At 44.8% G+C, this 27,600-nt stretch overlaps 1 protein-coding gene across 6 annotated transcripts in view; it reads left to right on the top strand.

Annotated features, from left to right (window-relative positions):
* LOC137425093 (nuclear receptor subfamily 2 group C member 2) overlaps nt 1-27,600 on the top strand; it is a 169,694-nt gene that overhangs the window by 61,905 nt on the left and 80,189 nt on the right. For 4 of the 6 annotated variants that reach the window (XM_068113134.2, XM_068113133.2, XM_078776289.1 and 1 more), the window contains one exon: nt 3,608-3,772. The exons of the other annotated variants lie outside the window; for them this stretch is intronic. In XM_068113134.2, the coding sequence (XP_067969235.1) occupies nt 3,608-3,772 (165 nt within the window). The remainder of the gene's footprint in view (nt 1-3,607; nt 3,773-27,600) is intronic. 6 annotated transcript variants of the gene reach the window in all.

Here is a 27,600-nt window from a genome sequence, read left to right as displayed (position 1 = left end):
TTGTGGCTTTCTCTCTTGTGTTGGTGCGCTCTTGAGCGAGGGACATTCATTGGGAGCAGCCACGATTTTGTATCTCTTGGTTGCTGAATCCGGTGGTGAACGGTCGTATTCCGACATCTTCCTCGTGATCGTGAGGAAGAGGAACTGCGGACCAAGAACTGCGGTTTCCCGCACACAGATGACGATGACTAGCGTGGCTGGGCGAACGAGGGTGCGCGAGGCCTAGTTCTCGCCCACGACAGTGCAGCCTGTGGTTTTTCCGCCAAGGACGCGAGGGGGGTTTTGACGATTCCTGACGAGGTTCAAGAGCCGATTAGAGCTAGGTGCCACACAAACACGTATTTATTTTTACAGTTATTTATCCCATTGTTTGTATTTGAGTCTGTATGGGGGCGCTCCAATTAGGAATTAATTTTTATCGTATTTTCCTTGTTATGCCAAAAAATATATATTGCTGGTCTCTGGTCAGACCAAAGTTCCAGAATTGATGCGGCGATGCGGTTTTATTTTTTATTTTTTATTTTTGAAAAGCATGGATTGCACATATAAAGGTGTTATTTTTTGTGTCCTCATGCCTTGCGGTCCTCTTCTGCCGTGGCGCCGTCCAGAGAGAAATTAAAGACAGCCAATGGGACTTGTAGGCCTTTTTTGTAAATAATGAACACAAGCTTAAGTTATTTTAAAATGTATTTATTCTGAAAATCATTAAGTTCTTCAAGCATATTATAGACTGCCATTTCGTTCTTGAGATCACCTTGCCGTACCCTCAAACATTCCAATGCGTCGATCGCGTCAACGCGCATGCGCAAGTGGCACAAACATTGCGCATGCACAAGTGGTCTAACAGGCCGATGGTCTCCCACGATCTCTTCTCCCAGTCCACCAGATTATCACAGACACTTACAACTTCATGACAAACGAGATAGGATCCAGGCCTAACTAACGAGACCACCCGCAGCTCTCCAGGCCTAACTAACGAGACCACCCGCAGCTCTCTAGGCCTTCTGTTTGCTTCACACGAACCCGACAAAGAACGTATTCGTTTCAATAAATGACAATATCCAGCCGATTGGATTCATGATGTCACGGCACACAAAACTACTCATATTTTTGGAACGGCTGGTTGGGTTTGGACAAACTAAACGTAGTTTTGTAGGGGAGAACCGTTCGCGAACGTCGATACCAATGGCGACTCTCACAGACCCGTATTTCCCGAGATAGCGCGCCGGCCCGGCAACAACAGGCGCGCGCTGTTGTAGGTACCGTTGGAAAAAAAAAAAAAAAATTGTTGACGCGCAGGGTCAAAATCGATGCGCGCGCTCACCAGAGACCGGAAATATATTTTTCTCGGCCTTACCGGCATCTTATTTAATAAAGCCGGTATTTTTGTACATTTTAATTCCGTGTCGGTTTGAGTTTATTTATTTCAGGGTCGAGGACGTCGGGTGGACTCGTGCAGGTAAGCGCTTACAGCTTCTCCCCCACTTGCTCCCCATGCGTATATAACGATTGTCCACCATTGAATTGAATGCCTCGAAGTTAAAGCTCGTTTGGTCATCTATGCCACCCTGCGGTGTTCACCAGAGGGTAGTCACATGACAATATTTTGGTCCAAGTAAATCGAGTAATAACTCTCCAACGGTACCATTCCTATTATTCGATGGCTTTGGGAACCCTTGCAAATAAAGTGTGACAGACAGACCTGTGCACCTAGCTCTTTTATAATATGGATGCACACATACTGCCACGTCTGCATACTTCTTTTGTAGGTGAGCATTGATACATTGATACCATAATAATTTTGTTTGGAATCACACGTCTCATCGATTCAGTTTCTGCATTTCCCTCCTGCCGTTTATCATTTTACTCTAACTCACATTCCCACGTCACCCTGATGGCAAAATACACTTCAGAGGGTTGCTCTGGAGGATTCAAGGGGCAGAGACTCGAGAAACATTGTTTTCACTTTTACTTTTGCAATGCAAGTGCACAAATGCTTATTTTTCCATTGATAACATGACAGAGGAGTTAGCTTTGAATCCCACATGAGGTCATTGAATGAGACAAAATCTTGATGTATCGGTAGTTATGAACTATGTAACCCAATATGTTCATAGTAATCTGTATGATTAATATGTTCAACAATATGTGTGAGTACTAGGATTGGATGTGGGATCGGCAGGATGAGTTGTGGTCTTTATCTTTGCCTGATGACTTGCTTTCACGGGAAGCTTAGAGCTTCTCCATACAACAACAACAACAACAACAACAACAGGCATTTTAAAAGGCCATTTTCCCTGCAAGAGCGGGGGTTAGCCTTGCGGTCCCTATGACTATGTTCTCCATTTTGCCCTATTTTCTGCATCTCCCCTTGTTAACCCCCTGGCCCGCATTTCTTCTTCGACCATCTTTAGCCAAATGGTCTTCCCCGTCCTCTACTTCCTTCCACATTCATTTCCATCACTCTTCTCAACCAGTCACTTTCATCCTTCCTCAACACATGACCAAACCATCTCAAACTTTTTCTCTTCACAGCATCCATCACAGGCTCTATTCCCATCATCTTTCGCAATTCATCATTTGGCTTCCTCTCTCTCAACGATACTCCACACATCCACCGAACCATTCGCATTTCCACCCTTTCCAGCCTTCGTTGCTGCTCTACGTTCATTACCCATGTCTCGCTCCCATAAATCATAACACTTCTCACGCTTTGACGCTTTGTGGACTTGAACAAATGAAAGCACAATGTAACTCTATTAACTAGCACAAACGAAAGATCTGTATTTTTTAGCTGCTTTTGTGTGTTCTGGATTAATTGCAGTGAATAAAGATGCTCCAGGTACTGTCCAGAAAAAAAACATTAAAAAAAAAACATTAAAAAACAATAAAAACATTGCCTCAAACAGGGAACCATGATTGTCATGGGGCCCGCAAGGCTAACCCCCGCTCTAGCGGGGAAAATGGCCTTAAAACGATCATTCATATTTTCATTCAGGTACTGTCCAGACATGGTGTGGCCTTAACTGAGATGCCAAGTACATTCGTGATGAGAGCATGTAATCCAGCTCTACTTGAGAATAAACTTCATTCATCAGTGAAACTATTTTATTACTTGAGGACCTCAATTCCTCTGTCGTTGGTCTCCACAAATATAAAAAAGTTACTCTTCGTGTATAATCCATTTTGAGAAATTAGACCCTGAGGTAAACATGCATGTCGTAAAATGTGACTTTTTCATGAGAGTTGTATGGAATGATACTTTAAACAAGCAACCAACTCGAGTGATGCTTGCAATACCACCACTGAGGATTGCATGAGAAAGATAGAACCATGAATTTCCAGGGATAAAAACCCCTAATGGCATATGTGGAAGCACCCCTTCAAATTTTGGTCTTGATGTGAACACGTGTTTCTACCTCGTAGCTTATTTGGCAAAACATAGTCTTAGAATCCAGAGCTTGTCCCAAATGTATTCTGTGCAACATCAGATAAGATGAAAGGAACAATAGTTGCAAGGACATCTTTCCTGATAGCTTTCTGAAACAAACGCAGCAATTCCAACCCTTATTGACCATTTTGAGTTATATCTTTATGTTCTCCGTAGCCACGTGATCTGCAGGCTGAGCCATCTGGTCGAACTGCCAGTCTGGCCGACTGTGATGGCGTGGTTGGACAATTTGGGATTATTGGTGGTGTCCGAAGTGTTGGGAGTCGCATCCCTGTCATCCTGTCTGCCGCTGCGGATGTGGGAAGCACTCAGTCCATGCAGGTAAAATGCTCCATGGGTGTGTAACCAAAAATAACATTTCTAGAACTGCCGCGAATGTATACTTGCCCTCTGTGTTTTCTATTAATTGATTCAGTACCATTTATTATTATCATTAATATGGTTTATTAATAAGTACTGTCGCGTCGGAGGCTCACAAGCGTGATATGCCTCTGCGCCAGGATCTTTGATCCCACGAACATGCGAAAGGTGGTAAGCTAAACTGCATTTAAATACGAATTACCCTGCATTCAGATTTACCCTACGATTCCTCAGGGTTGTTCCCAATTAAGCTGAATTCAGCGGTGGAACACAAGACGAAAGATGGGGGAAAATTTTCTTGTAATTAAAATGGGGGTTATTGAGAAATAATATGGGGATAAATAGGACGGAACGAACCAAGCGGTCGACAGACACAAATATGGATTTTGGGACACGCAAACTTGTCTACAATGATAAAGGAATAAACAATCCTAACTCAGCTATGGTGCCTCACACAACATCTATATATTAAAGTAGCAGCAGTTTTCTGTCTGTTTGTTTCTCTTTCCACCCATTGGTTGAATATCTGGCCTGACTCCACCCACTACGACGTCATTAGTAGCTCCGCCCACCGGCATTTTGATTTTCATACAGTTCATGCCGATCATATTTACATTGCTAAACACCTTTACATTCTTTACATTGCTAAACATAAACTTCTGGGAGCATGCGAGGCAGTGCTTCGTTGCCTATACACAGCCCAAAAAAGGGAGGGTTTTCATTCTGTGGGTCCCTGCTAGTTCTCACTAACAAAGGGGCAAGTGAGGGCTTGAGCTGGCATGAAGCTGGTGGTGGCTGCAGGGCATGACCTGCGAATGTGTGTTTAATGTGCTAGCTCTTACACGAGCCTCAATCTTGAATACAAAAAAATACAGAAATTGTCATGTATGAAGGTGCAAACATTCTCTGTCTTATCCCGACATCGTGACCGCGGGTTTATTTCTGTTTCCGGGAGTTACGGCTCAGCTCGGGCAGTGCTGGGGTGAAACGGGCCTGTATCTGGAGAGTCAATAAATGTGCAACACTCGATCGTAGTCTGTCGAGATACCTTACATCGCGACGAGGATAAACATCAAGAGCATGACTTCTTTCGGCCATATCGATAAATTTGACCCTCAGAGGGAGATTTTGAGACATATTCTGAGCGGTTGTCTTTCTACTTTGAAGTGAACGGCATCGCGACGGAAGCCCGGATGAAGGCCGTCTTCCTGTCTGTTTGCCGGGGAGAGACGTTCACACATGTTAAAAACCTGATTAGTCCTCGGACAATCCAGGAGCTCACGTATGCAGAACTCAAGGCAGCTTTGAAGGAACATTGTAATCCATCTCCTTCAGTCATCCTGTGTCGGTTTAATTTTTACATGTGCAGACAGCAGCAAGGTCAGTCGATCGCAGAAGCCAGCGCAGTCTCAAACCCACAACAAATGTTTTCGGTGCAACGGAAAGCACCCTCCGGAGACGTGTCGGTTCAAAGATGCGACCTGCTATTTCTGTTCGAAAACTGGCCATATTGCTCCAGCTTGCATCACTCGCAAATCAGGAAAAGAGAAGTCTGCTGACAAGAGGATTCATCAACTTATTAGTTCGGAGGAACCTAAAAGCTTAGGTGATCAGGTGAGCTCTGTTTCCGACAACTCAGAATCGTATGATCTGTTTAATATCGATTCTCGCGATAAGCAGCACCCTTTTCTTGCCACTGTTGTCGTCAACAATCGACCATTGCAAATAGAGGTCGACACTGGTGCGGCTGTCTCGCTCATCAGCCGTGCTGTTTTCACAAACCTGTGGAGTGATGCTGACCGACCCGACCTGAATCCTAAATCCTATGGACTCTCCACCTATACAGTTGAGAAGATTGTTCCCTGCGGTACATGTGACGTCACGATGGGCGACGATAACCGCGAGTTTCACCTACCCCTGATCGTCATTCCTGGAAAGGGCCCTTCCTTACTAGGCAGGAGGTGGTTGAGCATAATTCAGCTGAAGCGGAAAGGCATTCATCAACTCCGGGCAGCCAACATGTCTGCTACTGCAGCATACACACACAAAAATGTGCTGGATACGTACCCGGATGTCTTCAAGGATGAGCTTGGAACCTTGAAAGGACAAACGGCTGAACTCATTGTTGACCGGGATGCCAATCCTATATTTTGCAGAGCTCGCCCAGTCCCTTTCGCCCTGCGGGAGCGGATTAACAGGGAACTGGATCATCTTGAAAATCTGGGGATCATCGAGAAAATTCAGTACGCTGAATGGGTGGCGCCCATCGTTCCGGTCATAAAATCGCACCAGTCCATCCACATATGTGGAGATTATAAAATGACCGTGAACAAGTGTTCTTCATTGGATAAATATCCAATCCCGAGGATCGAAGACCTCTACGCTCGTCTCACGGGAGGCAAGACTTTTACTAAACTCGATCTCAAATCCACCTATCTACAGCTCTGCTTGGACGAGAATTCGAAACAGTGTCTTACCATCAACATGCATTGTGGGTTGTACAGGTACCACCGACTCAGTTTTGGAGTGAAATCTGCACCTGGCATTTATCAACATGTCATGGACAGTTTGTTTGCCACCGAACGCAACGTTGTTTGTTACCAGGATGATATTCTGGTTACTGGTCATACGGATGCTGAACATCTACAAAACCTGGATCGAGTTCTGAAGAAGATTTCCGACTCTGGTCTACGTTTGCGTCGAGCCAAGTGCAAATTTATGGTGCCAACGGTCATGTACCTGGGTCATATGATTGATGCCGAGGGTCTACACCCGACAGATGAGAAAGTCCGAGCTATCAAGGATGCTCCTGCTCCACGAGATGTAACCGAATTGAAGTCATACCTCGGTTTGGTTCAGTTCTATGGTCGTTACGTCCCGAATGTGGCCGATGTTTTGGGCCCCCTTTATCGTCTTTTGAGGAAAGGAGTCTGCTGGAGTTGGGGTCCACTGAACAATCAGCATTCCAGACCACCAAGGATCTGCTCAAATCGTCCAATGTTCTCGTTAATTTTGATCCAGAGAAGGATCTTGTGCTGACATGCGATGCCTGTCAGTGTGGAGTGGGGAGTGTATTCTCACACGTGATGCCTGATGGTACGGAAAGACCTGTTGCATTTGCTTCCAGAACGTTGTCCCTGGCAGAGAAGAACTATTCCCAACTTTACAAGGAAGGATTGGGAATCGTTTTCGGCGTCAGCAAATTTCGCCAGTACCTTCTTGGACATCATTTCACGATTCACACTGATCACAAGCTGCTGATCAGTCTGTTTGGTCCTACTAAGGCGACGTCTGACACACTACCGCCCAGGATCATCCGATGGTCCCTGTTTCTCACTGCTTATGACTACACCATATGTTATAAGCCTGGTTCGTCTATCGCAAATGCAGATGCAATGAGTCGATCACCCCTTCCAGAATCCGTTGTTTATTCGCCGACACCAGGATCCATTATCGCACTGATGGATCATCTGGAAGATTGTCCTGTCGACGCCGGCCAGATCCACACCCATACTCGACGAGACCACGTTCTGTCTAGAGCTGTCCAGGCTGTGCAGCGTGGCTGGCATTTGCTACCTGAGGGTGACCCAGCTTTTGTGGCTTTTAAAGCACGTAAAAACGAACTTGGTGTGGAAAATGGTTGCCTACTCTGGGGATGTTGTGTCGTGATCCCGGAAAGTCTGTGTTCCAGGGTCATGGATGAAATCACCCTGGGTTTGTGAAGCTGAAGTCACTTGCTAGAAACTGTGTGGTGGCCGAATCTTGATGCTGATATTGAACATCATGTTCGACATTGTTACCCCTGCCAGAGCACCCGGAATACACCTGCGAAAGCGCCACTGCATCCCTGGGAATGGCCCAGCGAAACGTGGCATCGCACATATCTCGATTATGCCGGGCGTATTAACGGCACCCTGATTCTAATCATCACGGACGCGCACACAAAATGGATCGATGCCTATGTGACGCGTGGTACTACGTCAGCCATTGTCATCGAAAAACTCAGACGCTGTTTCGCCACTCGTGGTCTGCCCAGGATGATCGTGAGTGATAACGGTTCGTGTTTTTCCAGTTCCGAGTTCGCCGAGTTCACACATCGGAATGGCATCAAACATATGTTTGTCATCTCACATCACCAGGCTTCAAATGGCTTGGCCAAACGATCCTTGGGAATCGTCAAATCTGGATTGCAGAAACTTCAGGAGGGAAACCTGGAAACAAAGTGGTCTCGTCTCCTGTTCAAATACCACATCACGCCACAATCAACAACGAGTGCAGCTCCGTCTGAGTTATTGATGAAACGACACCTGAGGTTGACACTTGACAATCTCAAACCTGACATATCATCAAATGTTTATCAGAGCCAGCTTAATCAAAAGTTGGTGCACGATAAGTCGTCCAACAGTCGCTGTATCAACATTGGAGATCCAGTGTTTGCCCGAAAATTTGGTGCAGGTGCGACGTGGCTACCGGGGGATATCATCGAGAAGCCAGGTGCACTGACCTGCGTGATTCGTCTGCAGGACGGCCGCGAAATTCGTCGACATCAGGACCACATAACCTACCGTCACTGTCAGTCGATAGAGCCTGCAGCATTGTCCCAGTCAGAACAACAGTTCGACCCGCCACTGCCGGAGATCGTCGTGGCCGCTCCAGTCGGCACGGATGTCCTGAAAACCTCTGCGAACGCTACACCCTTCGTGGAGACCAAAGGAATCACCTCAGACTCTGTATCCAATGGTCCACCACGACGCTCAATGTGTGAGAGAAAAATACTTGGACCGACCGAAAAGCGAAAAGACCGAAAAGCACCGACCGTTTGAATCTTTGAAGATGTTTTTTCACGTTGACACACACAGTGGCAGAATTATCCCCGTGTCCAATTGCTTTTGTTTGCACACATATTTTCACATGTTTTTGGAAATGTTGCTTTTGGAATGTCAATTTTGGAAATCTCGTACGTATTGCTCTTGGGAATTTTGGACTTAAAGGGGAGGATGTCATGTATGAAGGTGCAAACATTCCCCGTCTTATCCCGACATCATGACCGCAGGATTATTTCCGTTTCCGGGAGTTACGGCTCAACTCGGACGGCGCCGGGATGAAATGGGCCTGTATCTTGAGAGTCAATAAATGTGCAACAATCGATCATAGTCTGTTGAGATACCTCACAGAAATAAATAAATAAACTAACTCCATTGATAACTAACCCATGTTTATTTTAAATGCAAGTTAATCTTTTAAATTCAGGAAAATGTGGTAACAAGTTTTTAAAAATAAGAAATAAAATGTGAAAGGAAATGATTTGCAAAACACAACAACAACACAACAGGCATTTTAAGGCCATTTTCCCTGCAAGAGCGGGGGTTAGCCTTGCGGTCCCCATGACAATCTTCTCCATTTTGCCCTATTTTCTCCATCTCCCCTTGTTAACCCCCTTGCCCGCATTTCTTATTCAACCATCTTCAGCCAAGTCTTTCTCGGTCTTCCCCGTCCTCGACTTCCTTCTACATTCATTTCCATCACTCTTCTCAACCAGTCACTTTCGTCCTTCCTCAACACATGACCAAACCATCTCAAACTGTTTCTCTTCACAGCATCCATCACAGGCTCTATTCCCATCATCTTTCGCAATTCATCATTTGTCTTCCTCTCTCTTAACGACACTCCACACATCCACCGAACCATTCGCATTTCCACCCTTTCCAGCCTTCGTTGCTGCTCTACGTTCATTACCCATGACTCGCTCCCATAAATCATAACACTTCTCACACATGCAGCATACACCTTTCCCTTCAGCTTCACCGACACTCCCCTCCTCGTCAGCACGCCACTCAGTTCCCGAAACTTCTTCCATGCACATCTCACTCGAGCAACTGTTGCCGAGTCTGATCCACCTTCTCCATTCAGCATGTCTCCTAGGTAACAAAATGTTTTCACACCTTCCAGCTTCACGCCGTCTCCAAGATCCAACTCAACATTTCCTCCATCTGCAGCTCCCTCTGTGCACAACTTACACTTGAATGTTGTTGCCACACTGGTTAATGACCCTCTCAAACCACTACATTTTTGATGAACCCACTCAGCGCACATTGTACATTGAATGGGATTCACTCCGACACCCTTTCTGCACACAGCACAGGGCCACTTTCCAGTTCTTTCCACCTCAGCACATGCTTTACCACTTGCCATCACCTTCGTCTTTCCGATATTCACCTTCAGACCTTTTGTCTCCATACATTCCTTCCACTTATTCATCTTTTCCTTCAGTCCATCCATACTTTCCGCAATCAACACCAGATCTTCTGCATACAACAACTCCCACGGTAAACCCTCCTTTACGTTCCGAGCCAGCACCTCCATCACAGCTACAAATAGTGGTGGACTTGGGACCGACCCCTGATGCATTCCCACATGATTTGCAAAAGGCATGTTTAAAACTGTCGAACATTAAACGATTTGAAATTGGTGATGCCCAATAAAATTCTGCAATCATACAGATGTAGGTCCTGTTACGAGTCCAATGGGGTACACTTAATGGGGGCTTTGAGGAGTTCAGATAGGGAACGATGTAAGGTCCACCGTGCTTCGCCATGAAGGCCCACATGGCTGGTTAACACAAGTGTCGGATAAGTGTGAACAGGGATAAGTGTGAACTCACAAGTGTTGATTATCTTTGGAAAAGCAAGTGGATGAACAGCAGCTATAGAGGAGAGGACAAGGAGATGGGAGATTGGTGAAGAAGAAAAAACGCTCAGGAGAGAGGATGCACAGAGGGTGGGAGCACAGGATCAGAGATGTAAAAAGGAGAGAGGGCATGCAGAGGGTGGTAGCACAGGATCAGAGATGTAGAAAGGAGAGAGGGTGTGCGGAGCGTGGTAGCACAGGATCAAAGATATTTTTAAAATGAGAGAGGGCGTGCAGAGTGTGGTAGCACAGGATCAGAGATGTAAAAAAGAGAGAGGGCATGCAGAGAAGATTGGGAGCAGAGATGTAGCAAAAAGGAGAATGAGTTCAGGAGGTAGAATGGTAACATTGAGGGTGAATTCAGATCGAGTATCGGATGATGCCTTTTGAATTAAGAAGACTAGCGTGACTCGGCGTGCCCCGCGTGCCTCACCACACGTCGTTTTAGAGGGGGAGGCATCTTTGACCATTTCGGTGTCTTTTGGGTTTCATGGTGTTTTGGGTCTTCAGGGTATTTTGAATCCTCTGGGCCTTGAGGGTATTTTGGGTCTTTGAGGTGTTTTGGGTCTTCAGGGTCTTTTGTGTCTTTGGTGTCTTCAGAGGCTTTTGGGTCTTAAGGTTATTTTGGTTCTTCTTGGTCTTCAAGGGTCTTTATAGGTCTTCGGGGTCTTTTGGGTCTTCGGGGTATTTTTGGTCTTCGGGGTCTTTTGTGTCTTTGGGGTCTTTTGTGTCTTCGGGGTATTTTGTGTCTTCGGGGTCTTTTTGGTCTTCGGGGTCTTTTGGGTCTTCGGGGTGTTTTGGGTCTTCGAGTGTTTTGGGTCTTCGGGGTGTTTTGGGTCTTCGGGGTGTTTTGGGTCTTCGGGGTGTTTTGGGTCTTCGGGGTGTTTTGGGTCTTCGCGGTGTTTTCGGTGTTCGGGGTGTTTTGGGTGTTTTGGGTGTTCGGGGTGTTTTGGGTCTTCGGGATGTTTTGGGTCTTCGGAATGTTTTGGGTCTTCGGGATGTTTTGGGTCTTCGGGGTGTTTTGGGTCTTCGGGGTGTTTTGGGTCTTCGGGGTGTTTTGGGTCTTTGGGTATTCAGGGTCTTTTTTAGCCTCAGGGCCTTGAAGGGTATTTTGGGTCTTTGGGGGTCTTCAGGGTATTTCGGGTCTTCAGGGGTCTTGGTGGTCTGAAGGGTCTTGGGGGAATTAAAGGGTCATCAAAGGTCTGAGGGGTCTCAACAGTCTTAACGCAATTAAGAGGGTTAATTAAGAGGGTGGGAATTTTATTTGAAGAAGAAGAAGACGTTTTCGTCGCATATAAACATACACACATAGCGACATAACGACATACATAACCATATATGTTTGCTCTATTATAATAAGAAATATGTTGTACGAATGATCATCGCAATCCTCCGTCTGTCATTGTGTGGTTCAATGTTTAGTGCATGATAATAGCAAGTAAATTGAAAGGTAATATATCGGCCTCTCACCATAAGTGAAAAATATGGTAGCGAGTTACTTGGTGGAATGAGAAAAGCATGTATGTAATGGTAATGTGAAGGGACAATCCAATTTGTAATTATTGGTTACAACAGGGATAAGGTGGACGTAAGAATGCATTTGTAGAGTTTGTCTCGATGTTGATCAACTCAGTTATCAGAGCAACCTACATTTGCAATAAGTACCACAGTTATTAATACCATCTGGTTTTGACAACTTGGCCTGAAATAATTTTGGGGTTTTATTCTTCTTTTGTTTGCAGCATATGGCTGTGAGTAGCATCATTTACCAGGAGTGCAGGTGTGCCATTCATGCAGGTGTGCCCTCTGTAGGTTAGGGCAGGAATTGGTTGCAAAGTTTTACTGCTGGCTATCCCACCTGGTCAATAATAAGTAATTAACATTAGAAATTTATCATCCCAATAACGATCGTATCACATAATAAGTAATTTCACAGAAACGCATGAAAGTAAAGAACGCATAAATATATGAATATGAATGATCGTTTTTTTTAAAGGCCATTTTCCCCGCGAGAGCGGGGGTTAGCCTTGCCGGCCCCATGACGATCATGGTTCCCTGTTTTGAGGCAATGTTTTTTTTATGGCCGGATGCCCTTCCTGACGCCAACCCTTGGTCGCCTCTTACGATGCGCAGCGATACGGTGTACCTATTCTAAACCGGGGTACACACCGGGATCATTCATCCCAGCAAGCTGGTATTCAATTTGCCGACCTCAGAAGGATGACAGGCTGAGTCAACCCCCCTGGCGTTAATTCAGCGATCGACCGGGATTCAAACCCAGGATCCTAGGATCCCAAGCCGGCACCCTAACCGCTAAGCCAACAACCAGGCTTTTTGGAAGCAAAATAACGCAGAGATCGGAGCAAATCATTTGCTAAGTCTGTACAGTGAGTGGGGAAATGAGTTCGCTTGTACTAAAGCCCAATGGGGTACCACTTGTGGCAGTTCAAGGTCATTTTGGCCAGTTGTATTTCACAAGGGAAATCCAAGTGTTACAATTTGACAACTTCGTAGTGAGATCGTAGTGAGACGTGAATCATAGAGTGCATGCTGTGGTACCCAATTGACACAATGTCATCACATCAGTTATGAATCTATATTACTGAAATTATTGACAGTTCCTGTGCTGTGCCATCTTGCCATGGACATAGAGCTTGGAATGTGCATGCACATGTGCATCTGCTCCAAATTTGTTGTGCAAAAATATTTTTACACGAAGATGGTCAACGTCACGATATTTGCAATTCTTAATGAAATTGATACATACCATCGGACCCCACTATTCATGGGGGATACGTTCCTGGAAAAATCCACGAACAGTGAAACCTGCGATTAGCGGGGCATTGTTTCAATGGAAAAAGGGGGGATAGGTTCCTGAGTCACGAAAATCCACGAATAGAGAGGACCAAACCGCGAATAGAGAGGCAAAATCCACGAATGGCAAGGGAAAATCCATGAATGACGAGGCAAATCCCGTGAATGTCGACGATAATCTGCAAAGATTTTATAAATACCGTATGTGAAGCTAACGGCTCGTGAATTTTTTGATGTTGCTCCCTGAAAAAAACGTGAATTCATGGAACATGGCCACGAATAGGAAAAAAAAACGCGAATTCGTGGGACACTTTTCTGCGAATAGAGAAACAGGTTTTTAAACAGGATTTATCACCCGCGAATATGCGACACCTGTGAATGGCGGAACCGTGAATAGCGGGGTCCGACTGTATAGATTAAATACGGCCACTTTCAGCGAGCTGAGCGAGTACCTTGATGTATGACGCATATGTCGCGTGGAACAGAGAAGTTCTGACGTAAATATATCATGTAAATATGACACAACTTGTATTCATACTTGTACAATGTATATGTATCTATGATTTTGCTTATTCATGATCGGCTGATTTATTATCTATCTTTATATCTTCTACCTTCTTCTTCTTTGAAAAAAAATGAGTGACCCTGCCCTGCGCCATCTTGCTTTGCCAGCATCTGTTTTACACATGAATAATAGCTTTTGACGCCACTTCCAGCTTTTGAGGCCCTGGCCTTTTAGTCTACTTGCCAAGCCTATAGAGCCCTCTTGTGAACCCGGAAATGTTGAGTACCCCAACGTTTTAAGTTAGAAATGTACAGTATGGGTCCCCAGCACTTAGAAACTGCCAGATGCTAACTTGCATATGTTGGGCAATTAGCATTAATAGCATTAACCCTATCAAACATAGGCCTGGGACACTGAAATTTCTGTTTCGCTCTATTGCTCCGTTTGAATGCTTTGTGTGAGCAAACTATTTGAAGGATCTGTATGAAATTTGGACATAATACACTTAGACAGCTATGCTTTCCATGAGTGTTCTTATAAAAATTTCCTGCGATCAAAATTTAATGTGAAAAAAGGGATGTAAAAGTCGTGAGTGGAGACATGTTTGGGGAGCAGACATGCATCAAGCAAGGGAAGGGAGTAGGAGGCATGAAGGGCATCTCCACCAACCCTGAGCAGGTCGCCGTGTGGATCCAATCTTTCGGCATCTGCTCCTATCTCTCCAAGTCATTGGATGAGATTTACGACGATGCTGAAGCACCGGATAAGACAATGAAGCCCAACAGACACAAAGAAGAGGGTAAAGGACGGCGGGAATTGGACGCGGGGGACCGGGCTAAAATCCTGAGAGTGCTACAGGAAAACTCCCATCCACTCACCATAGAGACCGCGACCCTCCACCATATCATAAATGGCCAGGTGGCAGATGAAAAGGTGAATGTGCAAGATGCATTGAAGATCGGACAGGACATGAGCACACTGTTCTCTTCATCACTTCCTGAGAGATTTCATGCGCCCATCTCAAATAAGGTGGTGACAATGACATTCACCAAAAAAAGAGTGAAGGTCAATGCAAAGATCATATGTGACCTTGAGGCGTTGTTTGCTCGGCTGCTGGTGGTGGGGAGCAAGAGAAGAATGGAGCTCTCTGCCCTCTTTGACTATGAGCTCCGCCCGGTCCCTGCATCCATCATCGATGAGTATGGATGCCTCAGGAAGGGTAACAAGTCTGTGATCATCCAGCATCTTGGAATCCTTGCCCCCAATCCCCACCCACCACATGTTGTACTCGTTGATGCATCGCAGCTCATCTACCACATGATGTGGCCATCGTCAGGCACTGTGGCTGACCTCGCAGCCAGCATGGGGCGCCGGCTTAATCGCTACATCACCGAAACATTTGTCATCTTTGACCGGTATGAGCAAGTCTCTGCCAAAGACCACGAGAGGCAGAGAAGAGCTGGGGAGAGCTCAACAGAGTACCGACTCTCACTGACAACCCCTCTACCTAGCCGCGACAAAGTGATGAAGAACAAGACAAACAAACGGAGACTGGGTGAGCTCCTGTGCACACACAGCATAGGAGATCACATCAAGATGGTCAGCAAAGCAGACAGTATTGTCAGTCATGACGAGGCTGACCTATCCCTCATCTCATACATGTTGGATGCAGCCAGTCGCGGAGCTGAAACTGTCCGCATTCTCAGCGACGACACTGATGTTTTCGTACTCATGGTCTATTGGTGCTGGAAGGTGGGTATCACATTTAACCTGCAGATGGAGAGATGGGATGGCACTATTCTCAACATCAATTCGACAGTAGAGAATCTCGGTGAGCAGTGTCGCTCCATCCTGGCTATGCATGCTCTCTCCGGATGTGACACCACCTCCTATCCCGCGGGGAAAGGGAAGGTGTCCGCACTCAAGGCCATGAGAGTAGTACCTGGTGACCTGCTTCACTTCATCGGAGAGGAGGGAGCTACTGATTTACAGATTACAGAGGCAGTGAGTGGTTTCTTCCTGGCTCTGTACAACGAGAGGGAGTCGGCATCTCTGAACGTCGCCAGATATGACATCTACCGAAAGCGCAAAACCCCCCCAGCACTGAAGACACTGCCTCCTACAGAGCGCAACGCTCTCCTCCATGGACGGCGTGCCCATCTACAGGTGCTGCTTTGGAAAGCAGCAGACTGCCCTGACCCACCAGCTGTGGACATAACAGAGTTTGGATGGAATAAGAAGGAAGGCGAGAAGGGAGAGGAAGTCATCATGCCCATCCTGGATGCAAGCCCCGTTGCTCCTCCTGCCGTGTTGGAAATGATCAGCTGTCGCTGCAAAGCTGGGTTAAAGCCCTGTTTAACAGCAAAGTGCAGCTGCGTAGCTGCAGGCCTGGCCTGTACCAGCTACTGCTTCTGCAAAGGCTCCGATAGTACATGTTGCAACACACTCACACACTCACAGCAAGAAGAGCAATATGACAAGAATGTAGAGTCAGGAGAAGAAGATGATGAGGATGAGTTTTATGATGAGGATATGCTTTATAACAGTGCAGAGTAGTAGAAGTGCAAGACGCTTGTTCTTGATGGAAGTTTTATGTTGTGTAACTAGTGCACATATTTTTCAGCTCTGATAATTTTGGGTACACTGGTGTTTTAATTTTGAGGATATTATTTACCCATAGTCATCTTATTCTAGTTTGGTATGGTACTTGCCTTTGTTACCTCTAATACCTGTGAATAAAAGTGGAGCAATAGAGCGAAACAGAAATTTCAGTGTTCCAGGCCTATGTTTGATCGGGTTAATGCTATTAATGCTAATTTTGCTAATTGCCCAACATATGCAAGTTAGCATCCGGCAGTTTCTAAGTGCTGGGGACCCAAACTGTACATTTCTAACTTAAAACTTTGGGGTACTCAACATTTCCGGGTTCACATTGCTGGCAAGTAGACTATTTCATAAAAATAAACATGACTATGCGTGAAAACCAAATAGGACTTTGCATTAGCTCAAAAAAAAAAGAAGTGAAATATAATTTTATTTTTTTTTTATCTGAAAAATGCTTTCTTGCCTTTGTCTGTGCAAATGCACTCATTATTGAGGAAAAATATATGACATATGAATAAAAATGACTACCCATTTTAGACTCTTAATATGACAAAATCTTTACCAACTAGAGTGTTCATAGAACACGATACCCCATGCAGTGTTTCAGTGTATACTTCAATTTTAATAAAACAGTTATTTTAAAAATTGTTTGAAAAATCTGGAAGTTTAGTGCTGCTGAAGCAGTCTTATACAGACATCACCATTATACACCACCCTATTTAACATGTGCAAGTATTGCAAAACTGGATGTTCTTGGAAGTGAAAGGAAGGCAATTTGTGTTCTACAATGTTCAAGTATATAATTCAATTTGAATAAAATAAAATTGTAAAAGTTGTATAAATAAATAAATTTCTGGGTTTACCCAGTGTCTATTACATCACCCTATCTAACACGTTACATTAGTTATTAGTGCCTGTTGTTTGTGTCTTTTATAATGCCCTTAAAAACAGCAAGTTTGCTGTTTGGAATGATTTTCAATTTTGTTTGACTGCTAGGCAGGCAGACAGGGTAAAAAAGATATCTTACTCCTGTCTGGACATGTACGATCGGGACGGATTCAAACCCAAAGTACTGTAAAACGGCAGATCAAAATATAATTCAATTAAAAAAGTTGTTCCTCAATCATAAATTGACGTTTGTAGACAGACAGACAGACGGGCATGAACCAATAATTGCTTAACCCTGCTTTTCGTTTCACATGTGCAGGGTAATTAACAAAAAAGGATGTCTTTTACTAAATCGCATCTCTTACCTGCTTAAATGTGTATCTATAAGCTGAGAGTGTCGCATTTTGGTCTGATAGGGAGGAACATAAAAACAAGAAGTCTTGAAACTTAACAAATGCCAAAAAAATTAACAAGTTTCTAAACTTGAGGCCTTCTTTGAGCTTGAGGCTCAGGCCAAATGGCATTCCTGGCCCTACCTATGAATGGCCATGGGTGTCCCTCTCTCTCCTTCCTGTTCCTTTTGTTCTGTTGTATCCTGATCCGTTCTGTGTTCTAGCTCTTCCACAAGCCTTGATATTGGAGACCAAAAAATAAATAGATCTCCCTTTGGCATCCAACTCCTCTCATGGCTTACTGACCTCCTCTACTCTCATAGCCAACGTGCGACTCTCATCGGATTCCTTTCATCTCTTCTCCCTGTTAAGTCTGGAGTCCCACAGGGCAGTGTTCTGGACCCAATCCTATTCCTAATCTTCCTCAATGATCTATCTGACTCTGGAAAATCCTCTTTATCTATTTGCTGATGCCTCCACCCTCTGCTGTGACATCCCTCATCTTTCGGATAGACAGGCATGGTGCAACCACTTTTCTATTTTCAGTCCTTGATATGAGTAGAATCACAAGCTGGTCAAACACTTGGGAATATGTCTTTCAATGCTGACAAATCTCACAGTCAGGCAGCTAGAGCCACCTCCCTCTCTTTAGACCTTGAAAATATCACAATTCACAAGCTGGTTAAAACACTTGGAAGATGACTTGGAACACTTGGAAGATGTCTATCAATCCTGACAAATCTCCCAGTCTCACTATCTCTCTCCGAAAGGACCGTTTGGCAAACCCCCCTATCTACTTTCTTAACTATTCTCTTGAGGAAGTTCACTCATTCAAACTCCTGGGTCTCATTGTCGGTCATGATCTTTATTGGGCAAACCACTTTCAAAGTTGCCTGCCAAAGCCAGGCGCCGACTGGGCACCTCCATCGTACAAAATCCTTTCTTAACACACCCGAACTCCTATTCTATCTACCTGCAAGGCTTTCATCTACAGCTTGATGGAGTACTGCTCTCTCCTCTATGCTGACTCCGCTGCCTCGCATCTTCATCTTGCTCACCTTTACGCCGTGGAAACAAAGGCCTTTAGGATTATTGAATCTCCTGCAGTGAAGCTGAGTCTATGGGACTATCACTTCGCCTTCGCAGACAGGTCGGTAATCTCTCTATCTTTTACCACCTCCTTTCTGGTATTGCACCCTATGCTCTTTACTTGCGTTGCCACCCGAAACCCCCAGGTTTCTGCAGGACTAACACAGTCCACCATCAACCCCCTTCTGGTGAAACCGAGCTGTTAATTACCTGGCCTAGTTACCCCCTCCTGAACAGTGATCCTGTGAAGAGGCTTCAGAACTAAGTGAAGGTTCTGCCAGTTTTTTTCTCTTGTTTTTCCATTTTTTCCCCTCCTTGGAGTTACCTTCTGTATACATCATGCCCACCCTATGCATTCTCTCCTGCCCCCCATTCCTCCCCACACCCATTGCTTGCCCAAATATCCCCTTTATCTTGGTCACAAAAAAAAAACTTTAAAAAATTGTCACTCCCAACCACGCATTGTGCATCTATTTGGCGAGTATCGTTTTGGTAAGTTTCTTATGATGAGTCACTTATTGTAGAGTTACATCATCTCAGAGCGGCATTCACCTGGAGAAACCTGCGTTTTTCCCAAAGAAAACTCTGTATTGCTTTATTACCTGCGACAGAATTTCACTGCACCAGTTACTATGGGGCTCCAAAATATGGCACATTTGCCAAAAATACCGTTTTTGCAGCAGCACTTCCGTAGCATGCCAAAATTCTTTGTTTGTATAGAGTCGATGCTCCTGGAGCTACAACAGAAAACGTGTCAGGATGCAACAGAACAAAAAAGAGCGGCAGAAAGAGAAGGGGGAAATGCCAACCGCAGAGCCAAGGGAGATAATAGTTGGAGATGGACAAACAAGGGATGCGGGTAAGGTTGAGGGTAGGGGAAAAATTGGAAGAAACAATTGGGGGAGGGGAGGAGTTGGGAGTGAGGTTGGTGTGTGGGTGGTGGTTTAATGGGGGTGGAAAATATCATGGATTTAGATGGGGGATGATCTGAGATGGTGGTGAACAGCTGTCTTGAAGACCTGGAGGGAAGAATGAGATTGAAGAGAATGTGAAACAACGAAAACAGTTTGAGCTCTGAATGCTACACATCGATTGGGCATAAATAATTTCATCTTATAACGGCCACGTCCATATCAACATTGATATCGTCACAATGTAAACTAGAACGGCACTCGGTAGAGCGCATACCACCGCCAGGCTGAAACTGTCTATGTTTTGTATCCCACTGATAGGTCGGATCTGGATTTGGACCTGTACCAAAATCTTATCGGCTTGTTCTTGTCACATAACCAACTCTTTCACCTAGTTTAGTCAGAAGTCGTCCATAACTTTTTAAAATATCATGTTGTATATCGCTTTTCGCCCAATTTCTCAATGGTGAAGAATCACTTAAAAATTAAATAATTCTCGTATCCGAATCCATTTGCGGATCTTCACCAAAATCGAACCAATTAGTCCTTGTCACACACCCAACCTCTCCACCAAGTTTTGTCTGAATCCGTCCATAACTTTTTGAGATATCCTGCTATATATCGTTTTTGACCCAATCTCCCAGTATTGAAGAATCCCTTTAAAAAAAATTATACCAGCCGGATATACCAGCCGCGTCATATCTGGATCATCACCAAAATCTAATCATTTCATCCTTGTCACATACGCTACCTCTCCGCCAAATTTTGTCCAAATCCGTCACAACTTTTTGAGATATCTTGTTCACAGACAGACAGACAGAGATACAGACAGGAGTGAAAACATATCCTCTATACACCTTCGGTGGCAGAGGTAATAAACCTAAACTTCCATCCTGACGACGACTCACAACAGGATCAGCTATAAATGCACATGAAAAACCTGGTGTGTATCAACAAATATTCACATTCAATATTTGCTAATTGTGTTTTCACGAGGTCCCTTCGTTAGTAATTTTTAACGATATTGGGTTTTCCTATGGAAAATATTTGCAGTACCTTGAAATGCATTTCTGAAAAACTGAACTTCAAACCTTAATTATTTAAACTATCAAATATAAAGAGATTTTGATGGTAACCATGCATTGAGGTTTCTTTTGAGCCCCCAACTGTGTATCAGCCAGACTGGGAGCTTGTATTTTGGGTCTTGTCAGTCGATCCATCTGTGCGGAGTCTCAAGCTGAAAATGATTTGACACCTTTCTTTAATATTTGGCACATTTTTACAATAATATCTGGTTTTGAGGTACAGTACATCAAATCATCTTTGGATTGGAGCAAATTTGGAGCTCAACCAACAGTGCACAACTTTCAATTATTTATTTAATTATTTACACTTTCGCATCACTGCTACCTACATACCAACTTAAATTATTTATTTATATACTCTACCATCTCCACTCCCTACATATTTTTATTTATTTAAAAGTAAAACCGATGTGTCCCATTTTATGGTCTGTTTAGGTGCTGTGTTACCAATGAGGACTTGTTTTCTTAGCCTCTGTGTGGGGAATCTCCAGTGAATCCCGAGTTCCAGAGAATACAATTTGAATGTTTTGATACCAGGTCCAACTTGGATGTAGATGTGATATCTCAAATTGGGCAAAACATGTCGTGACGTCATTAGGTCTTGGAGCCATTGATTGATCAGTAGTGTGTTGAACATGAATGTATGTGGTGCGGTGGACACGCTGCACTTTAAATAGAGATTTTTATTTAGTAGGCAGGACATCAACAACAACAACAACACCAACAACATGCATTTTAAGGCCATTTTCCCTGCTGGAGCAGGGGTTATCCTTGCGGTCCCCATGACAATCTTCTCCATTTTGCCCTATTTTCTGCATCTCCCCTTGTTAACCCCCTTGCCCGCATTTCTTCTTCCACCATCTTTAGCCAAGTCTTTCTCGGTCTTCCCCGTCCTCTACTTCCTTCTACATTCATTTCCATCACTCTTCTCAACCAGTCACTTTCATCCTTCCTCAACACATGACCAAACCATCTCAACCTGTTTCTCTTCACAGAATCAATCACAAGCTCTATTCCCATCATCTTTCGCAATTCATCATTTGTCTTCCTCTCTCTCAACGATACTCCGCACATCCACCGAACCATTCGCATTTCCACCCTTGCCAGCCTTTGTTGCTGCTCTACGTTCATTACCCATGTCTCGCTCCCATAAATCATAACACTTCTCACACATGCAGCATCCACCTTTCCCTTCAGCTTCAACGACACTCCCCTCCTCGTCAGCACGCCACTCAGTTCCCGAAACTTCTTCCAAGCACATCTCACTCTAGCAACCTTTGCCGAGTCTGATCCACCCTCTCCATTCAGCATGTCTCCTAGGTAGCAAAATGTTTTCACACCTTCCAGCTTCACGCCATCTCCAAGATCCAACTCAACATTTCCTCCATCTGCAGCTCCCTCTGTGCACACCTTACATTTGAATGTAGCTGCCACACTGGTTAATGACCCTCTCAGACCACTACATTTTTGATGAACCCACTCAGCGCACATTGTACATTGAATGGAGTTCACTCCGACACCCTTCCTGCACACAGCACACGGTCACTTCCCAGTTCTTTCCACCTCACCACATGCTGTACCACTTGCCATTACCTTCGTCTTTCCGATATTCACCTTCAGACCTTTTGTCTCCATACATTCCTTCCACTTATTCATCTTTTCCTTCAGTCCATCCATACTTTCCGCAATCAACACCAGATCTTCTGCATACAACAACTCCCACGGTAAACCCTCCTTTACGTTCTGAGCCAGCACCTCAATCACAGCTACAAATAGTAGTGGACTTAGTACCGACATCCTGCCTGCAGGACATCCTGCCTTGTAATTGAAGTAATTTCTCTCTGGCTTTGCCAATCTGGATTTCGCTGCTTGATAAGGCATGAAGGATTTCAGCAATGCTGATTGGGTAGTCTCAAAGGCACTCCTTAAATCTCTTCTCAATATTTTGGTGAAACTTATGTAACTGAATTGTGAATGTAAAACATTCCTCCCATGTAATATTTTGTGAAACAACTCCTTTCCCTTTACCTGTTCCACAACAGTTAAAAAGATGCATTATTTTTTCCCCATTTGTAGTAATGCCACAAGTCCTTCTTTATCTAGTTTTTCAGCGAAGAATGAGAGATTGGGTAGATAAAGGGCAGGTGGCAAGAGTGAAATGAGTAGAGGAAATGGTGACGTAAATGGACTGTAAAGCTGTGCCAACATAGCTTTCACGTTGAACTCCTTTTGACCTCTTTTTGTATTACCAGGCTTCTCTTGTTTCCTCTCCTCACCTCCCCCTTTGCCCTTGCTGTTGTCCTTTGTGCCCTGCTTCTGACACGTTACTGCTCCAAGAATATGCTTGTCCTTCCTTTCCCTTTAAGCCTTCCTTTCCCTACCTCACCTGAAAAAGAAACACTTTGTAACCTTCACACGTTTTTATCGTTCTAGATAATTATCGAAATCTCACAACTGACAGTCTTCTCCTTTTATTTATCATGCCACTCTTCCTCCATACCATTGTGACCTTTCCTCCTGCTTTGTCTCTGTGGTTTTTCCTATTGGTCCCTTTCCCATGCCCCCCTCCCTCCTACCCTTGTCCTCACAACATCTTGCACCTTTTTTCTGTTCCCTCAACTGACCCTCGCTTTTCCTCTGTCTCTGTAGTTTATAATCACCCCCTTCCACGTTGATAAATTACAAAGCTTGAATAATTGTTATTTGCCACATTCATGCCATGATACTTTTGTGGCTGTTTTGGGTGCTTTCATATGAATGACAAATGAAAATAAATTATAAAACTTTTTTGGATCTTTTATTTATTGAATTTTTTTTTTAGCACTTACATGATCCCCTCTACCCCCCTTTATCCTCCACATGCTTCATTGTCTTCACAAATATTGTTGCCTTCCTGCTTCCCCATACTGTTTCCCCTCTTGCCCATTTGTTATACTTTCTTTCTTTTTTCTACTCTGATCGATCATTTCCTTTCAATCCTTTAAAGCAATTAATGCATTGCAAATATTCCTCTCAGGTTGTTAAAATGTTTACCCAGGTGCTGTTTAACAGGAAGTTGGGAAGTATGCAGGGTGGAATCTTAACAGGGAAGTTTTGGTCATAATTAATGCAGTATTTTGCCTAACTGGCAAAACAGATAGAGGAAATATGAGCGATTTCACAAACAGCAAGGCAGTTAGTTTTATTAAGGATAACGTGGCAATAACCAAGCACACACTATTGCCTTCAATTTATTGCATTGATTATAACAATTAAAGCTTGCAGTCAGATGCAAATGAACAACCATGTCCATGTTGAGCCATGGGGCCTCGATCGACTGATCTCGTCGTTTGATACAGCAATTCTATTCTGTCACTCTACCATGCAGTTGTAGAGGTTGTTGGGGCTTCTTGGCCTTGTTGGGGTTCCTTGGCACACCTGAGCTCCCCACCACATACAAGGCTTTCATCCGCAGCTCAATGGAATACTGTTCCCCCCTCTGGGCTTGTGCTCCTGCCTCACACCTTGCTCGGCTTCACGCTGTTGAGGCCAAAGCTTTCAGAATCATTGGAATCTCCTGCGATGTAGTCAACACCGAGGGCCTTTCACTCACTCACCGCAGGCAGGTTGGTGGTCTTTCTGTCTTCTACCGACTCCTCTCCGGCCTTGCTCCCCCAGCTCTCTCTGTGCTCTGTCCCCCCAATATTCCTTCAGGTCGCACAACATCTGCCTGCAACCCTCTTATGGTTAAACTGCCAAAGTCTAGGCTCTCTGCTCACCTTCACTCTTTCATTCCCCTTTTCTCCCGCCTCTGGAACAAACTCCCCCACTCCCTTCAATCCCACTCCTCCCTCCAGGTCTTTAAAACAGCTGTTCACCACCATCTCTAACTTCCCCCATCGAAAACCTTAATCTTTTCTACCCCCGGTAATTCACCCCAGAGTCCTTGCAGTGTTCATATGTTTTATTCCTCTCCCACCTCCCCCCAAGTCCTCCCGATGTCCCTGCTCTCAAATGTTGTGTTTGTGTCCTTCCCCCTCTTCCCCCTCTCTTTTGTGTCCTTCCCCCTCTCTCCCCATCTTGTCGGCCGCTCCCCTTGTTTTTTGTGTTTTGTGTGTCGGTTTGTCTTGTTGTGTGATTAATGTTAGCTCTTTCACGAGCCTCGATCTTGTATACAAAAAAATAAAAAAATAAAATTGCAGTTGCAGAGGGCAAATCATGTGAAAAATGCGGATTTGTCTGAACCTGTCAGAGGTATAATATAATATGTCAGTTGCTTTTCGAAGTAAAGTTCCCGGTGTGTACCCTGGTTTAGAATAGGTACACCGTATCCCTGCATGTCATAGGAGGCGACTAAGAGGGTTGGCGTCAGGAAGGGCATCCGGCCATAAAAACATTGCCTCAAAAAGAGAGCCATGACAATTACAACTACATATGGGCGGGGTACAGCCCGAAGTGGAGATCGGTTTCTGAGGTTTGGGACATGGAATGTAGGGACAATGACAGGGAGATCAGGAGAAGTGGTGGAAGTATTGGTCAGAAGAAGAGTGGACATATGTTGTGTGCAAGAGACGAGATGGAAGGGAAGTGGTGTGAGAATGGTGAAGGGTAGGCAGGGACAGAAATACAAGTTTGTGTGGCAAAGGTGCCCGGAGGGCGTGAATGGTGTTGGTGTCCTGTTTTCTGAGGAGTTTGTAGACAGTGTGGTGAGTGTGACTAGATTGAGTGAGAGGTTGATGATGGTGAAAATGATGATTGGAAAGCTCTTGGTGAACGTCGTCTCGGGATATGCTCTGCAGGTTTGTCGAAGCAATGAAGAGAAGGACAAGTTCTGGTGTGCGATAGAGAAGCTGATGGAAAACGTGAAAGATGAGGAAGTTGTTGTGGTAGGAGGAGACCTAAATGGACATGTGGGAAGGAGTATGGACAGTTTTGAGGGAGTTCATGGGGGTTACGGATATGGTGTGAGAAATGGAGAAGGTGAAAGGATTTTGGAGTTTGCTAATGGAGCTGATTTGTTGATTTGTAATACTCAGTTCCAGAAGGAGGATAATAAGCTTGTTACATACACGTCAGGTGGGTCGACGACAACAGTTGACTACCTGATGGTGCATAGGCGAGATAGGGGGCACCTCCGGGACACAAAGGTGATCCCGGGGGAGGAGGCTGTTTCACAGCACCACTTGTTGTCTGCGACATAAGGGTGAAAGGTGCGAGGAGAGCTCGGCGGGTGAAGTACCAACCGAGAATGAAGGTGTGGAGGTTGAAAGAGGTGACAGTAAGGGAGGCATTAAAAGAGAGGCTGAGTATGGTAGAGGATGATGTGGTTGAGCTTGAAAGTGGTTGGATGTCGATGAAAGATAGTCTGTTGGGAGCCGTTGGTGAGGTATGTGGATGGACAAAAGGACCACCGAGGCACTCGGAAACATGGTTGTGGGATGATGAAGTTGGAAAGAGGATTGACGAGAAGAGGAAGAAGTTCAAGGAGTGGCAGAAGGCGAAGGGTACGGGAGTAGAAAAAGCAGAGCATGAAAGTTATAAGGCAGCCAAGAAGGCTGCAACGAAAGAGGTAGCAAAGGCGCAGGCGGCATGTAGGAAAATGTTCGGAGAACGCTTGGATTCGGAAGAGGGTCAGAGAGCGGTATTCAGGATTGCAAAGCAGATAGCGAAAGAGAGGTGTGATGTGATGGGGGTGAGTTGCTTGAAGGATGAAGTTTGACAAATCATTGTGGACCCAGATGGAATTAAAGTAAGATGGAAAAGATATATGGAAATGCTGTTGAATACACAGAATGAATGCGATGGCAACATGGAGAGTAACCCAGTTTTAGGAACGACAGAGAAGATAACTGAGAAGGAAGTTGAGGAAGCGATAAAAGCAATGAAGTGTAGAAAAGCGGGAGGGCCGACAGGAGTTGTGGGATATATGTTGAAGGCAGCAGAGTAGTGATGATATCAGAGATGATATCAGAGATATCAGAGTAGTGATGGCAATGTACAAAAGAACGCGCACAGCTGTAAGGACGAAGGACGGGAACAGTGGTGAGTTCGAGGTGAAGGTGAGAGAGCAGGAAGTTGGGGGTGTGAAGAGAATGACAGAGATCTGCAATCTGGTGGTGAAAGAAGGCCGCATTCCAGTGGATTGGGAACTGAGTACCCTCAACCCTCTATACAAGGGGAAAGGTGACCCTCTGGAGTGTGGCTCGTACCGAGCGATAAAGGTATTGGAGCATGGAATGAAGGTATTGGAAAGGGTGTTGGAGAGGAGGATAAGGAAGAAGGTGAAGATCGACGAAATGCAGTTTGGATTTATGCCAGGAAGAGGAACGACAGACGGGTTCTTTATTGTGAGGCAGTTGCAGGAGAAGTACATGGAGAAGAGGAAGAAGTTGTTTCTTGGGTTTGTTGATCTGGAGAAAGCATTCTATGGGGTTCCACGCGAAGTATTGACATGGGCATTGAGGAAGTTAGGAGTGGAGGAATGGTTGATCAGAGTAGTGATGGCAATGTACAAAAGAACGCGCACAGCTGTAAGGACGAAGGACGGGAACAGTGGTGAGTTTGAGGTGAAGGTGAGAGTGCATCAGTGGTCGGTACTAAGTCCACTACTATATGTAGCTGTGATGGAGGTGCTGGCTCAGAACGTAAAGGAGGGTTTACCACGGGAGTTGTTGTATGCAGATGATCTGGTGTTGATTGCGGAAAGTATGGATGGACTGAAGGAAAAGATGAACAAGTGGAAGGAATGTATGGAGACAAAAGGTCTGAAGGTGAATATCGGAAAGACGAAGGTGATGGCAAGTGGTAAAGCATGTGGTGAGGTGGAAAGAACTGG

This window comes from Myxine glutinosa, chromosome 4, assembly GCF_964187855.1.
Source record: "Myxine glutinosa chromosome 4, kmMyxGlut1.1, whole genome shotgun sequence".
In the NCBI taxonomy this organism is placed as follows: domain Eukaryota; kingdom Metazoa; phylum Chordata; class Myxini; order Myxiniformes; family Myxinidae; genus Myxine; species Myxine glutinosa.
Note: the sequence above shows the minus strand (reverse complement) of the source record. Positions and strands in the feature narration are given on the sequence as shown.